Source organism: Salvelinus alpinus, chromosome 25 (genome assembly GCF_045679555.1).
Source record: "Salvelinus alpinus chromosome 25, SLU_Salpinus.1, whole genome shotgun sequence".
NCBI classification, from domain to species: domain Eukaryota; kingdom Metazoa; phylum Chordata; class Actinopteri; order Salmoniformes; family Salmonidae; genus Salvelinus; species Salvelinus alpinus.
In genome coordinates, this window is record NC_092110.1 from 18,282,926 (window position 1) to 18,300,160 (window position 17,235).

Here is a 17,235-nt window from a genome sequence, read left to right on the forward strand (position 1 = left end):
TAAACAGCCTGAAGTGGGAATAGATTCCACACTTCCTTCCTTCCTTTCCTTCCTTCCTTCCCTCCCTGTATCTCTTCTCTCTGTATTCCGCTCATTCTATCCTAATTTCTCAAACTCTCTGAGCAGGGGTAGACACGTAGAGAGAGACACACACACAGACAGACACAACTTCCTTTGAAAGGTAAAGCTTCCCCAGTGGGGACCAGCAGCACATGAAAGCAGACAGCTCTGTTCTCTATTAGCCCATTAGAATGCATAGCACCATTCAGCCTTTTAAAGCTTTGCACCCTTATTATGAGCCGGAGATTAGACTGGGCATTATATCTAATACTAAAGCCATTTCCCCTTCCTCCTTCCCCTCCTCTCCCTCTCTGGCACTATGCATTCACTGCAGCCTAGCAGACCGACTAGAGTATCAACACAATGAGCATTATGGCAACTGCATCTGTGAGACAGCAATAACTGAGGATGTGTGCTTGCTGTTTTTTTTAGCTCCATGTTTATGAAACAACGTTTCCAAACCCACTTAAGACATCAGCAGCACTCAGGACCAGTAAACACTGTGGTGGACTTGAATCATGTCTGATTACTCAAGTAACTAGAGCTTCATTTTTAGCGGAGGTCTCAAACAAAACAAAAAGGAAGGAGGAGAGACTAAAGAAGAATGATGGGCTTCACTCCGACTGCCTGAGGTCGAAGGCCAACTTCCAAGCAAACCGATAAGTTCTGCCGAGAAGCAACTGGAAATCCCCCTCTGCTTGGAACAATTAGGGTTCACTCATGTCATAGGTCAAGTGCTGCCTGTAACCAAAGATATGATTGATCAGACAGCAATATCACAGACCAAGACTTCTCCTTAAAACGTAACAGGAGAAAGTTGAACGGCTGATAGATTCTCCTAATGGAAGGTGCTATGACAGAACTAAGGCTGTTAGTCACACAGGGCCTATCAATAGCCTCTTAAATGCAATGGCAAGTTTAGATATCAATTCTGATCCCATTCACTACCACTCAAACACTTTCACATCAGCAAGCTACTCTGAAGACTGACTGACTAACATTATTTATTTCCCACCCAAGGTGTGGTCATTGCATTGGTATGCTGATCTACTCATTATCAACGCTCTCACTGTGTTTGAAAAATGAATAAGGCTTTTAATATCGGTCAGGATAAGTGAGAGTGAGTAAAAGAGTGAGTGATCTCTGGCTAGGGAGCTAATAGGGTTGATAACTGCTGATGGAGACGAGAGGCTCTCAGATTGAATCCTACCACCAGTGAGTGTACCCTGGCCTGGACACAGCTCAATCAGATGGAGGGGGAGCAGTTGAGGCACAGAGACGAGGAGAAGGAAGGGACTGCTAGCCCGGAGATAACCCGATGCGCATGACAGCTACCCCAGGTCTCTGACAGGAGGCGGAGGTCACTCAAGGTTGTCACATAGAAATTAAATCATGGGCCTTCTCAGCTCATTTGACACTTGGGTGAGCAAGAGTTTTGGTGGCCAACGGCGTGTCAGTGGAGGCTCCTCACAGGAGGAAAGGGAGGAAAGGGAGGACCATCTTACTCAGTAAATTTCAGAAAGATAGAAATTGTGAAACACAAAAAAAAACTAACATTTTTAGATAAAACTATACTAATTATATTCACGTCACCAAATAATTGATTAAAACACACTGTTTTGGAATGAAGGTCTATAGTTGCCTAAACAGCACTCTGTTAGGGCAGCACCATGGTGTAGCCGGAGTACAGCTATTTTCTGTCCCCCTCTTTGTGGTACATTGAATTCAATACAAAACCTAGGAGGCTCATGGTTCTCACCCCTTTCCATAGACTTACACAGTAATTCTAACGACTTCCGGAAGACATCCTCCAGAGGTCTTGCAGCATGAACTGACAGTTGAACAGTTTTGAACAAATTGAGAAGCAGCAGAGAGAGAGCTATATTTTGTTGTATTTTTTTCCATAACTTAGCTAGCTAATGCCGCCTACTCAACAACCTGACTCAAACAGAGAGGAATGCTATTTATGTTAGCTAGCTGGCTAAGGCTTTCTAACACTCCAACTCTTCCAAGTCAAGGTAATCTTTCGGTTTTATTAATTTATTGCCACCAGGGCCCACCGATGTAACTACTAAACTGCTTGCTGTACTCTGTACTGCATGATGATACACATGGATTTAATTGTGGGTTTACTAATGCGTTAGTTTAGTAGCTATGTTAACTATGACTTTAGCTAATACTGTGACAACGTAGACTGTGTGTGAAGCGGTTAGCATTTATGTCATGAAGGTTTGGCTTGAAGAGGTTTGTTCGCCTGGTCACAGACAGCTGTTTGTTGTGCACTGAAGTCCACAAGCTAAAGGAAACGTGAGAGGAGAGCATGTAGATGCGAGAAGGAACTATACAACAAGGAAAGTGATGCTGTTTTTATGTGGCTGCTGAAATTTAACTGTGTGTGCGTGCGGGTGATCATCCAATTGTGTTGCAAAATGTTTCTTAAAAACGGAACAAAAAACGTGAATGGACCTACCTGAATTTGTCCAATAGGAACTCTCATTTAGTTTGTAACTGTTTGGAATAATGATTACACTGTCTGTCACCTTGATTACTCCAATTTGTCCCTCGACCTGTGCACCTACATTATAAACTTTAATTTGTAGGCTAGGTTGTAGCAACCTCACGATGGGTGTAGGGAAAATTTGAGTATCATGTAGTAGCCCAAAGCTATCAATGTTACATTGGGCTGGGTGAATGGAATATGAGTGAGTCATCCAATATGCTGTAATGGCCATGATCTTAAAAATAAATAAGTGTCCTCCCTAATGTTAAACGGCACTGACCACCAGGTGCGTGCGTGTGACTGAGCGTGCACGTTGAAAAGGTTAGGGGTGTCTTTGAGAGGAGGATAACTAACATAGGAAAGAGAAGGGGAAAAAATGGAGAGATGGAAATGTAATTAACTAAATAAGACGGCTATCGTACAGATGAAATGAGAGGTCCTTGATACACACCACAACATGGGGTTTCATGGGAACTGATGAGATTGTTGCTTCTCTGTGGTCAAGAGAGGGGATATAAATACCCTATAGTAAAGGCTTGGAGGGGGAGGGGGGATTTGAGGGGATGACAGTTTCCCTCGTGCTAAGCTGCCTTGGCAACCCTGAGAGACATGATGTTGTAGGGAGTAGTTAGGAAATCAATAATGTTAACGGGATATTATTTGACAATATCGCAATATTATTTTTGCGCTAGTCAGCTGTACCTGCACCAAAACTTCAGTATTTTTCCTTCATAGCTTGTAAATAGCTTCAGCACTTTAAATTTCCATGACTGATCAAAACTTTTTTTTTCTTCTTCATGGCTCTCTCGTCCCTCTGCAGCAATATGTTTGGAACATCGAATCGCAAAATAAAATCGCAATACATATAAACTGAGTGTACAAAACATTAGGAACACCTTCCTAATGTTGAGTTGCACCGCCTTTAGCCCCCAGAAAAGCCTACATTTGTCAGGAAATGGACTCTACAAGGTGTGGGATGCTGGCCCATGTTGACGCCAATGCTTCCCACAGTTGTGTAAGTTTGGCTGGATGTGCTTTGGGTGGTGGACCATCCTTGATACACATGGGAAACTGTTGAGCGTGAAAAACCAAGCAGCGTTGCAGTTCTTGACACACTCAAACCGGTGCGCCTGCCATCTACTACCATACTCCGTTCAAAGGCAGTTAAATCTTTTGTCTTGGCACACATACACAATCCATGTCTCAATTGTCTCAAGGCCTAAAAATCCTTCTTTAACCCGTCTCCTCCCCTTCATCTACACTGATTGAAGTGAATTTAACAGGTAAAGGATCACAGCGTTCAGCTGGATTCACCTGTTCAGTCAGTCATGGAAAGAGCAGGTGTTCCTAATGTTTTGTACACCCAGTGTAGCACCGTGACACTTGCAATACATATTGTATCAGCACCTAAGTACAGTGAGCCCTCGTACGGGTGTGAGGAAGGTCTGGCCAGATGTGTGTGTGTGTGTGTGTGTGTGTGTGTGTGTGTGTGTGTGTGTGTGTGTGTGTGTGTGAGAGAGCCATCTTTTCTACTGTGCCTTTATAAACAGGCAAACATGGAGTTGTGTTCCCCGTGCTCTTTTAACTGCAACAGCACTTTGAGATTTACAAGAAAAGCTTTAAAAAAAATGTTGTTGTTAATAACATTGTGTTTTTGTTGTATGACAGACAAAGGTTGTAATCTTCCCACTGTCTCCACGGCCCAGTAGTACATTGTTTCTTGTCTGTGATGCAGCTAGTGACAAGAGGCACTAATCCCTGTTTCTGTATGTATATGATGGAGTGGGTGGGCAACAGCCATGATCAGTGTCTTCTTTACTACCGAATATGTAATACAGTCAAAACCCCACTGATCTCCAGCAGAGATGGAATGTAGCTGTTAAAGACAGATGGGCAAATGGACGCTATTCTTTGACACATCAACCACAGTATATATATATATATCGATAATTCAAGGATTTTTTTTTAATGGAGTTTCTCAAATATCTTAACCCATCAATCAGCTGTCAGAAAATGGTGTGAGTGGTTTCTGTTAGTAGCACACCTCACATCCTGATCGCTGCCTAGCGGATGTGAGAAACACCTTCATATAAAACTGAACCTTGCAGGCATGAAGAGAGCAATCTCCCCCAGGTTTAAAATCCCATCGCTCATTGGAATGGGAGGTGACGGTAATAAACGGACAACAGCTACGCTCTCGGCTCCATCTGACCTTCATGGGGGGGCTTTCTGGGTGAACTCCAGTACTCAGAGTGACAGCAGCCAGAGAGAGGGAGAGCAATGGAGAGAGGGCTGCGGTCTTGTGATAAATAAAAGGAGTGATGGGGCCCTGACAGGAGCTCTCGCTGGCTCTGCAGAGCTGTGTGTATCAATAAAACTGTCTGTCACTGGAGACCTTCCTGGAGCAGGGAGGGAGGACAGACGAACAGTCCTGAACCTGACATGCTTTTTCCATTTACATTGGTCTAACGTCTGCAGCTGACAAAAACACAATTTGCACTAAAACAAGCTATCAATATAGGGATTCTGTTCAGAGAGATGTAACCCCCTGGTTACTTTTTGCTCTTTCTTGCATGGACTAATTTAGTTGCATTGTTGCATGGGGGACATATTTTGGAGATGGACCTATTGCTAGGCAACAGTCTGAGGCGTGAGAAGGTTAACCCCATGAACTCTGTGAGCTGTCAAGACGGCTAGTTACAGTGCCTTCAGAAAGTATTCACACCCTTTGACATTTTCTGCATTAGGTCGGGCATGGATGTCGGGCGATTATGCCTCGCTCGCAGTCGGCGTTCCAATTCATCCCAAAGATGTTCGATGGGGTTGAGGTCAGGGCTCTGTGCAGGCCAGTCAAGTTCTTCCACACGATCTTGAAAAATCATTTCTGTATGGACCTCGCTTTGTGCACGGGGCATTGTCATGCTGAAACAGGAAAGGGCCTTCCCCAAACTGTTGCCACAAAATTGGAAGCACATAATCGTCTAGAATGTCATTGTAGGCTGTAGCGTTAAGATTTCCCTTTAATGGAACTAAGGGGCCTAGCCCGACCCATGAAAAACAGCCCTAGATGATTATTCCTCCACCAAACTTTACAGTTGCCACTACGCATTTGGAAAGGTAGCATTTTCCTGGCATCCGCCAAACCCAGATTTGTCCGTCAGACTGCCAGATGGTGAAGCGTGACTCATCACTCCAGAGATCGCGTTTCCACTGCTCTAGAGTCCAATGGCGGCGAGCTTTACACCACTCCAGACGACGCTTGGCATTTTACATGGTGACATTAGGCTTGTGTGCGGCTGCTTGGGACATGGAAACCCATTTCATGAAGCTCCCGATGAACAGTTATTGTGCTGACGTTGCTTCCATAGGCAGTTTGGAACTCGGTAGTGAGTGTTGCAACCAAGGAAAGACGATTGTTTACGCTTTAGGCGCTTCAGCACTCAGCGGTCCCATTCTGTGAGTTTATGTGGCCTACCACTTTGCAGCGAAGCCCTTGTTCCAAGACATTTCCACTTCACAATAACAACACTTACAGTTGACCGGGGCAGCTCTAGCAGAGCAGAAATTTGCCGAACTGATTTTTTGGAAAGGTGGCATCCTATGACAGCGCCGCGTTGAAAGTCAGAGCTCTTCAGTACGGGCAATTCTACTGCCAATGTTTGTCTATGGAGATTGCATGGCTGCATGCTCGATTTTATACACCTGTCAGTAACTGGTGTGGCTGAAATATCCGAATCCACTGATTTGAAGGGGTGTCCACATACACTACATGGCCAAAAGTATCTTGATTACATAAGCATTCAACATGTTACAATAACTTTTAGCAGCGATTGCAGCTGTGAGTCTTTCTGGGTAAGTCTCTAAGAGCTTTGCACAGCTGGATTGTACAATATTTGCACATCATTATCAAGTTGGTTGTTGATCATTGGTAGATAGCCATTTTCAAGTTGCGCCATAGATTTTCAAGCCAATTTTAGTCAAACGTGTAACTAGGCAACTCAGGAACATTCAATGTCGTCTTGGTAAGCAACTCCAGTGTATATTTGGCCTTAGGTTTTAGGTTATTGTCCTGCGGAAAGGGGAAAGCAGACAACCAGGTTTTCCTCTAGGGATTTTTCCTGTGCTTAGCGATTCCGTTTCTTTTTATCCCCCCAAAAAACCCTAGTCCTCCCTAGTTAATTTCTTTGCCACAATTTTTTAAGTTTTACTTTAGTGTGTTGTTGCAAACAGGATGCATGTTTTGGAATATTTTTATTCTGTACAGGCTTCCTTCTTTTTACTCTGTCATTTAGGTTGGTATTGTGGCGTAACTACAATGTTGTTGATCCATCCTCAGTTTCCCTCCCATCACAGCATTAAACTAACTGTTTTAAAGTCACCATTGGCCTCATGGTGAAATCCCTAACCAGTTTCCTTCCTCTCTGGCAACTGAGTTAGGAAGGACGCCTGTATCTTCGTAGTGACTGGGTGTATTGATACACCATACAAAGTGTAATTAATAACTTCCCGGGATATTCAATTTCTGCTTTTTTCCGTTTTACCCATCTACCAATAGGCACCCTTCTTTGCGAGGCATTGAAAAAAAACCCTGGTCTTTGTGGTTGAATCTGTGTTTTAAATTCACTGCTCGACTTAGGGACTTTACAGATAATTGTATGTGTGGGGTACAGAGATGAGGTAGACATAAAAAAATCATGTTAAAACACTATTACTGCACACAGAGTGAGTTCATGCAAATGATTGACCTGTGAAGTACATTTTTACTCCTGAACTTATTTAGGCTTGCCATAACAAAGGGGTTGAATAGTTATTAACTCAAGACATTTTCTATTATTGACTCATCTTTTCATTCTCTATTAATTTGTAAAAATGTATAAAAATACAATTTCACTTTGACATTATGGGGTATTGTGTGTAGGCCAGTGACACTAAATATCAATTTAATTCATTTTAAATTCAGGCTGTAACACAACAAAATGTGGAAAAAGTCAAAGGGTGTGAATACTTTCTGAAGGCACTGTAATGGTTTTATTTAGTTAGACCCCAGTAATGAACTGTTAGCCCCGCATCCCTGACCAAGTGAGGACGGCGTAAGATATTCTTTTTTTGAGGGTTCTACTGGCGTCGGAAGACCTCTGCTTTTGCTGTCCTCCCGCTCGGAGGATCGACCGTTGGAGATGTTGTGAGAGACTAAGCTCTGAGTGACAGGCCCAATGGACTGTTTGCACTCTTGCGCTTCTCAGTCACGCACAGGTGACCTGGATTCCGAACCGTGAGTGTCATTGGATTGGGGACTAATTACTTTGCTATTTCTTTTATTGGTTTGAAGGGGATCCCCTCTGTATAAAATGAACGCTTTTAGGTATTAAACCCTGGTACCAGGTCCTTCCTAAATAAGTGTATATCTGTGATTTATTTGAGTATTGAAGTGTGAAATAATAACTTTTGGGTTACATACGATTCCAGTTTGAGCTTTCTATTGAGACTGATTTTACTGAGATTACACCGACATGTCTTCATAATTCATAACTCTATTACTTGTTTGTATTTATTCTTTGATTTAGTTAAGGTTAGTCATTACTTTATGGTTAGGCCTACACATACACCTTCACATGCAGCCTACTTATTATTGCCACACACCTAGATACTAGGTCCAAACTGATAGGAACACAGGTCCCTCAGAAGAGGGGGCTACAGAGATTATAGGGATGAAAGAGACATGGAGATAGCTTTTGCAGTTGTGCCAATACTCAGTCTACATTAAAGTCTTGATGTTGGCTCACACTCCTGCCCTGCTAACCTTTGATAGATTTCAGTATGCAGAGATGCAGTTATATGAGGATATCTATCCTCAGTCAGACCCATACCGTCACAGAGCTAAGGGCAATATCACATTAAAATAACACTCTTAGCATGAAAGATTGACTTTCAAATTCATGATGCGGCCCATTTATCCACATTGGCTGACCTGATTTAAAGGATTTAAACCATTGAAGCATATTCTCACTAGCTGATACAGGCAGCCTCCCAGATTACCATTCATCCACACACACTGAACAGATTATAAAGGGATCTGGGATGAACTGGACATGTAGCCCCAGGTTGAATGTGAACCATTCATTCATATCCGCTCTGAGCTGGAGTGTGACTGGACAGGACAGACAGGGATGGTTGGTACTGTAACTTACCTTGTGCCAGCATGCTGAACTCAAGGAAGAGCGCGATGTGGTAGAGCTCCATGGCCTCCTCAGTGCGGGTGCTAGCTCCTCCCCTGCCCCCGGCCACCAGGACCTGCACCTCCCCCAGGCTCCCGGCCGAGGGGCTCCCCCTCAGCACCAGCCCCAGCTCAACCGCATCTGTGTACATGCAGTGAAGGATGACTCGCACGTACTTCCGCGGGATGATGGACTCGTCCAGCACGATGCGTGTGGGTGTCTGCAGCGTGCGCTCCGTCATCTCCTCCCCCGTGCGGATGCGCCGCTGTAGAAGGTTCCGGAAAAAGGGTGAGCGGGCCGAGAGCACGGCCTTGTGGGCCCTCAGGTCCTCGTCTGGGGAACCCAGCCCCCGGCAGCCTCCTGTGGCCACGCCCCCTCCAGCTCCCCCACTGCTGTAGGCCTCCACCAGCTCCGCGTCGGAGGAGAAGCTGAGCAGGGCGTCGTAGTAACACATGTAGTCAAACAGTCCTCTCATGTCTGCCTCCAGGGAGTTGGGCGTGCCGAACTCTTCGCTCAGCTGCACCAGCACGTCCACATTCTGCAGCCTGGAGTCCTCCACCCCACCCACCCCAAACTCCCCTGTGTACAGGTAGTGCAGTAGTGCAGAGAACATGGGCACATCGATGCCCGCCGTCTCAATGTCCATAAGGACCTCAGCGCCATACCCCGGAGAGGAGGACAGTAGGGTCTTGAAGAAGGGGCAGCGGGAAGCCAGCACGGCGCGGTGGGCGGGGAAACAGGTGTCCTGGAAGATGAGGTCCACGTCGGTGCAGTACTTGTGCTGGTAAAGGGCAGCCAGGTCACGCTGCAGGCTGGGTGCCTTGGCACGCGCCAAGCTGGCATGGAAGCTCAGCTCCTTGAGGGAGGCTGTCCCCTCATACTCCTCCACTAGGGCGTTGGCATCACGCACATCCCACCCCGACAGGAGCTCCTTCATCTGGCGGGCATGGTCCGCAGAACGGCTGGACTTACGGCGCTTGATGAACTTCCTCTTGAGAGTGGCCAGGCCCAGGCTCTTCTTCTTCCTGTCATGGGGCTTGTCGTGACCCTGCTCCAGGCTGTACAGCTTGGACTCCCAGCCATAGCCCTGCTGGGAGTACGACGACGTACCTGCAACACATAACATAACACAGAGGTCAGCTGGTTCAAATGTCGTCGTTATTTTTGAACAGGGAAATAAGTTATGAATAAAATCCTAGCATATGATACATGTATCTTGTTTTCCACAGCTGTTTTTTAAATGCGGTCAATTCCTCTGGCTTGGTAGCATTTAGAGTTTGCCATTTCTAGTCTGAAAGCATGACCCTAGGTAACACAATCTGTCTTTTCTCCTAGCCCTGTCATGTGACCTGTTCAGGCTGTCCAGACACACCACTCTGCTCTAGCTCCCTCACAGCGTGCTTGGCACTCCCTTGATCTAGGGCCTCAAGTCTCTCATTTCACAGATAATTCAACTGTCTGTGTTAAGAAAGGAACAGGCCATCATTATCAAAATGCCATCAAAAGTCATCACAAGCATCAATGGGTCTATCTGCTAATAAAGCTGACTTTGATTAAGGCATGGTTGGAATTAGATGGCAACAGAAAGTAAAACATGGACTACAATGTTGTGTGTCAGTTTGGGGGGGGGGGGGTAGGAAAGTCCCACCTTCCCCTGTAGTCTTTTGCAATGGACTTGTCCACCTATACACTAATGAACTACCCCTAATAGCAGTGATGTTTGGCTGGAGAGAGGGGACTTGCGTCAGAGGCAGCACTGCCAAATAGAAAAGTCTCTCTGCCCTTCCTTCCCTGAGCATCCATCACTGTGACCCACATAGTAGTCATTCTAATACTGTGAATCATCCTCTGTCTACGCCTGCACAGCTAAGCTTACAACCAACAAACATTAGAACCGCGAAGAACATCCAGTTATTTTTTGCAATTTACAGGGCTTTCAACCCAATCAAATCTCCCTGAGCATGGACCTGTCTCTAGAACTACAGACAAGAAACGTGTAACAGGAAAATTAGTATAAAAGCCTGGGGTTTTTCGTTAAGCAGACAAAAAAAATACACACAAAAAATTAATAAGCAGCCACTCCTAAAAGGCCATCAATAAGGCCCTGAGGTGATATATAATGAATGAGGAATTGATGCTTGGAGTCTGAAATGGGAATTAACAGAGGCAGCGGTGGATGATTGAACAGTTCTCTACAAGAGCAGTCAGATCAAATAAAAGTTTATTAGAATGCAGCTTGAACACTTCTGTCACGCCCTGACCATAGAGAGCCCTTGGATTGGCTAGGGGGGTGTTCTAGAATGTGTATTTCTATGTTGGTGCTCTTAGTATGGTTCCCAATTAGAGGCAGCTGGTAATCGTTGCCTCTAATGGAGATCATATTTAGGAAGCCCTATCTCCCACCTGCTTTGTGGGTTATTGTTTTGTTACTTCTTCATGTTTCGTTATTGGTTTATTGTTTTTGTTTAAAGTTTCACCAAAATAAATATGTGGAACTTCAATCACGCTGCGCCTTGGTCCGCTCATTATGACGATTGTGACAACTTCCAGCCCAGCAACTTCCAGCCCAGCAACTTCCAGCCCAGCAACTTCCAGCCCAGCAACTTCCAGCCCAGCAACGCAGACAGATGACATTCATTTCATAAGTCAAGAAAAAAAAAATACTTCTGACTGACAGAACTCTTGCAAAAAATCGTAAGGCTCTCCAGAGGGTAGTGAGGCTTGTCATTCCTGTATCATGCATCACATTTTAAGTATATAATTTATCTATGTTCATATCCTGGCCGTGAAGGTCTGTTGAGGTCACTGATAATCGACACTTTGAAGATTCTTTACTATAATACCCGTAGTGTATGTAAGAACATTGAGATCCTACCTATGAAGGTCTGCTGTATCTGTGCGTTTCCTCCTATACGAGGGGAGCATGAGTGCGAGTAGCTGGATGCATTGGCACCCATTGTTGCTCTTCTTCACTTGTTGTTCTGGGATCTCCCCTCCTGCATGGTCATTCTGCCCAGGCGAAGCACTTCATTCCTCAGCCATCGGCTCCCTCTCTCAGGGCCGGGTCCTCTGGAGCCTCTTTTGATACCCAACCTGCCATGCCTGAGAAGGGGAGATCGAGCAGGGGGGTTAGCTATGGAGTGATTTGATTGTTTTTGAGTAACTCTGTTACTGAGTAAAGTGCCAGTGGATTAAGCCCTGATGAGACTGGTTATACAACTCAAACAGACCAGTCTTAATGCATAACCATACATCCTGGCCAGGGGTGAAGGAATCTGTTACTCCAACTGATCTCAACCTCACATTACAAAAAAATTTAAATAATCATTTTTCAGACAGAGAATAGACACAGTTTTTGCCCCTGAAATTCCTTTTGAAAATTTAAAATCATTAACTTCCTCTTGTATAACACTGCATATATTTGTTATACGTGCAGAGGCTATATGAGGAATAAAAACATCAAAATGTTTATATAATTTAATATCTACATCTAGATTCTAAACCATCCAAAGCTGCTCAACAGTGGCTTAAGGTTAGCACCACTTGAGACTGGTGCACTCTCTCTGCCTGCCCCTCAGGAAATGTTGATTGGCAGGCAATAATAAATGCAATACAGATGTATGGCGATCTTTGTAGGAAACCAGACCCCAGCCCTGTCCAGCCTACCTCTTTTAGACAAAAAGCCCCATACAAACTCCAGCTCAACCACTCTCTGCAGGCCCAGCCCTAGCCCCAGTTCGCCCCTGCACCCAACCTCCCTCTCTTGGTTAGCTCCTCCATTAACCCAACCTGGACGTAACCCTACTCTGATCTGCGTTGGTCAGCAGTTTCTTTGGTTTGAGATCTGAAATAGTAAGTTAACTGTCTGCAAGTCTTTATGCATGTTGGCAAATACAAGTGACAGCTGTTAGTCATGGTGGTCTGCTACGGTCTACTGTCAAAAGATAACACATACATTTATATTTTAGCAGACACTCTTATCCAGATCATTTACATTACTTGAAGCAAAACAATGTTTGTTACAAATCTAAAGATTATATGACCATCAACAAACCCATCCCCCTAACCCCAACAAAGACACGTCCTGACCCTCTGGGAGGCTGGCGGGGAGCTCCAATGCGATAGGAGATCTGCTTTATCTCAGATGGATGTCCCCCCCCCCCCCCCCGGCATGCTAATAAATCGCTGTGTTTTCCCCCATAGAGCAGCACTATAACCAGCCTCCCAGAGGCCCACTGTAAAACCACAAGCTCTTACTCAACACTCACACAATGGGAAACCAAACATTCACACACATACACTCAAAACAAATAAAACTAAGTTATGGTTGATCTTTGTTTCATCGGAGGGATTCTTTTAGTTAACCTTTATTTAACTAGGCAAGTCGGTTAAGAACAAATTCTTATTTACAATGACGGCCTACCCCGGGCCAAACCCGGACGACGCTGGGCCAATTGTGCGCCACCCTATGGGACTCCCAATCACGGCCGGTTGTGATACAGCCTGGAATCGAACCAGGGTCTGTAGTGACGCCTCAAGCACTGAGATGCAGTGCCTTAGACCCCTGCGCCACTCGAGAGCCCAAATGGTGACGTAACTAAAAAATAAGCCAGGCTTCAGGGAGAATATGGACTGGATTTGTGTAGAGAATTTTTATATCTAGGATAGAGGAAAAAACCCAGATGTGCCGTCTTGTTTACAAAAGGTCCTCTGAGGTGCAGTAGAAAGCAGAGCAACAATGCATCCATCACATCAGCCAAACAACACACTCCCAGCTTTACAGCCACAGTCCAAAACAATCATCTTCAAGAACCACATTTTCCACTAGGATCCTGGAAGCATATCTTAATGTTTGTAAAACAACAATTTCCTTGAGACGTGGACACTCGTGTCTCCTCAGCATCCCAAGTCTAACTCCACTCTCTCACTCTGATGTTGAATAGGCAGAGGAAGGATGTCTGGGGGTGTGGGGGAGGGACACAGATGGGCTGGAGCACGGTGCTGGGACGGGCCTGAGTTGGGTTTAGGGAGGGGAGTGGCAAGATGAAAGGCAAGGTTAGCTGGGCTATGTGTCACTAATGAGAGGTGACAGGGGAAAGGCCTCACGCCATGGCACTCCCCATGCCCTCTCTTCCACTCTGTAGCTTGCAAACACACACACACACACACACACACCACAGCGGACTGGGTCGCTGTATTTAATCTGCCACTTACACTCTAAGAAAAATAGGTTCTGCATAGAACCAAAAAGGGTTATTTTCCTTGCTTCCTATATGACACCCCTTTGTAGGATTCTTTAAAATCGGAACCCCAGGGGTTCTTCTTCACTGAACCAAAATTAGTTCCATATAGAACCCTTGGATTCCATATAGGATTCTAAATAGAACCTTAAGGGGTGCCATATGTGAAGAAAGCATAGAACCCTTTTTGGATCTATCCAGAACCTTTCTTTCTAAGAGTGTACAGAGCAGATAGAGTACCTCAGCCTCCCACAGCACATTACCATACAAAACACCAGGCGGGAATAGGACCAATCTATTATTCAAATGACAGTCAAGTCACTTTATCAATAATTTATATGGATTTCCTTATCAGAGCGCGTAGGAATAGAAAAAAGGAGACAGGCATATCTCTGGGTTCTACTCATATCTTCCTAAAATTCCAGCTCTCCCAAACCCCTCCTGTTCAGCCCTCATTAGATCATCAACAGTGGCTGTCATGCCACAGAGTCCAGCTCACATATACAAATTCATGGCTGTGCGCACAAGGGAGACAGTAACAATTGGGAGGATTTGACCTACTAAGTACTCTATAGTGAAAGCAGATGCAAAATGTCCATTTGACTTCTGTTTATACAATGCCCCTATAGTCCAGAGTTGCAGATTGGTCTAGTTTTTCAAATGGTTACTGTGAAAATTAGTTCTACGATCCAAAAGGCACTGCACATTGACCAATCACCATGTCATTGACACCAAGATAGACAGTGGATGACTGAAACACCAGCAGCAGAAAGAGACACGCATTCACTTCCTTGTAGCATATTTTATCCTCTTTGAAAAGCGTCAACATCTTAGCAAAATTTATGCTAGGTTATATTCATTTCCCTGGCATCAATAAAGCACCAAGGCCATGATAGTAAACTATACCAGTTCAATCATTCACAAGGCAATATATTAGCCTTTAGCGCTCCATGCCCCACAGGGAGTTTCTCTTCATTTACTTACAATGAAGATGTAGAAGGCTATTGATTTCTAAAGTATTCTCTATTCATTTGGGTTGCCCTACCAGTTTATAGCTCAAACATCCATCCAATCACCATTATCATAAAACAAAGCCGTCCCAAGATCCCATCAAAAAGGTCGGGATGTGTGACTCCCTGACCTGGAAATTGAGGTTTGGGACATCACAATGCCATTCTAATAATAGTGGTCTTTTACCAAGACACGTCAGCCAATTGTTGACCAGGAGAGTGAAGGGGGAATAACAAGTAGGCTCTCTCTGCGTCATTTTCATTGTGTGCTTTACTACTGTGCTAACTAATGAGCCGGACTCACACTGTCTGAGACAGCATGTCCCCTCCCCTACATGTCCCTATATCTGGGGCCTTTGCTACTGTATCAGAGAGGTATAATAAGCCTTCTAATGAAGGGCTGGGATAGCTTGGGGGGGGGGGGGGGGGTTACTATAGAGCGGGACACAGAGCTTGTTAGTATGATGACCACAGGGCTGGCCGTGAAATTGATGTGTCTCGGCACCTTCTGCTGAGCTCAGACCTGACCAAGACATCTTTGACCGAACTGACATCATGGATCAATCACCATTCAGTCAGTGACAGGATACACTCTTTCACTCATTTTGTGACCATTTCCAGTACATCTTGACATGTGGCTAGTTTCCTTGTCGTTCTGAAACATTGCCATAAAATGTCTGTTTCACTATGTTGGACAGATTTGGGCCAGAGCTCAGCACAGTCTATTCTAAAGAAAGATGTGAGAGCTGACCTGGATTTGATTATTTTCCCTACTTTTCCCTCAGGTTTATGGTCTTTCGTTAGAGGCTCTGCTGAGTCGACAGGCCTAAATGTTTTTGCAGCATAAACTCACTAATCAGGAACAGAACTCTATACATTTTACTCTAAAAAGGGCAGTAAGAAACATCCAGCGATTTGTTTTTATGTAGTCTGTGAGTCACTGGGACAGACTTACAGGGGCATGTAACAAACTGCTTAGCTCTGCAGTGCTCTGGTCCATCAGGCCAATCAGTTGAGCAGTGCAGCAGTTCATTCTACTGATTACAGCCTCTGTTAGGACAGCTACCATAAACGCCCGGAACAGACCAGAAAACAGAAGCACACTGGAGTGGTGCGCGGGGTCAGCTGTTTGTTCACACCCGCCCGCAATTGCTAATAACTCATCCGCAACTATATGCGAACAAGTGAAAATCTGAGGCCCACACCCAACCCACTAATATAGGAATTGTGCTATGGGCTAAAGTCAAAGACTGCATAATGATTTTTTGACAGGGGGTGCAGGATTTTGTTTTGCCTGATTTACATATATTTCTGCTTATAATTTCTGACATTTTGGTAGGCTATTTGTTAGTCAACTTGTCTATAATTAGATACATGTAGCTTCTCTTTAGTCATTATATGTTGCCCTAGAAGACTAAATAAAACCTTGCTTAACAGAATAATGTAATAGATCGATAGAACGAATGCTACAATCTGGTTGACGTCGGTAAAGTTCTCTGTCATCTTTCGAGGAAGCAAAGATGTTTAGGTACTGGGAAGAAAATACAATAAAGTAAAAACAACAGGAAAGATTTTCTGTACAACATGTCCAAATGACATCAGCTTGACCGGTTGTTAGGAAAATGAAAGCTGTGAAAACGACCTAATGTGTTTCTGATAAAATGTCAGTTCGGCTTCAATTAATATTTTACGTGGTCGAAATAATATCAGCATTTATGGTGAAGACAGCACCTCTACAGATCGTATCTAACTGAGCATTGAATTCTCTTAAGATGCAGGAAGAAATAAATCATATTTCTCCACTGTTCCCACTTCCAAATGATGCCTATATTTGGTGTATAATTGTTATTATTAAGACTATAGCCCTATTTGCCCGGAAGTAGTATTACTAGAAAACGTTGGTTATGTATTTATTACCCCAAAATGTCCGTTATTCCAGAGGACGATCCGGAAGGGATAAGTTTTCCAAACTGCCCCCTGTAATTGACAGTTATGACAGAAGCCTGGAGTTTTTTTCTGGGTGTGAAGATATTTCAAGTCCAGGCGGTAACAGGCTACACTGATAACTTAAGGTTGGTTCCCAAGTTTCTAAACCATACCAAACCATCTTTGGTATAGTGTCACCATAATATTTGAATTGAGGATGTGTGATCATAAACTAGCACCCTGACAAAACAAATAAACTAAGGACACAAAAGGTGGTCTGCATG

The 17,235-nt window shown here is 44.4% G+C and overlaps 1 protein-coding gene across 2 annotated transcripts in view; it reads right to left on the reverse strand.

Annotated features, from left to right (window-relative positions):
* LOC139553528 (BTB/POZ domain-containing protein 7-like) overlaps window positions 1–17,235 on the reverse strand; it is a 31,608-nt gene that overhangs the window by 12,351 nt on the left and 2,022 nt on the right. For both annotated transcript variants that reach the window (XM_071365954.1, XM_071365952.1), the window contains exons 2-3: window positions 11,651–11,877; window positions 8,749–9,885 (exon numbers count right to left, since the gene is read on the reverse strand). In XM_071365954.1, coding sequence (XP_071222055.1) covers window positions 8,749–9,885; window positions 11,651–11,732 — 1,219 coding nt within the window. In that variant the 5' untranslated portion in view covers window positions 11,733–11,877. The remainder of the gene's footprint in view (window positions 1–8,748; window positions 9,886–11,650; window positions 11,878–17,235) is intronic.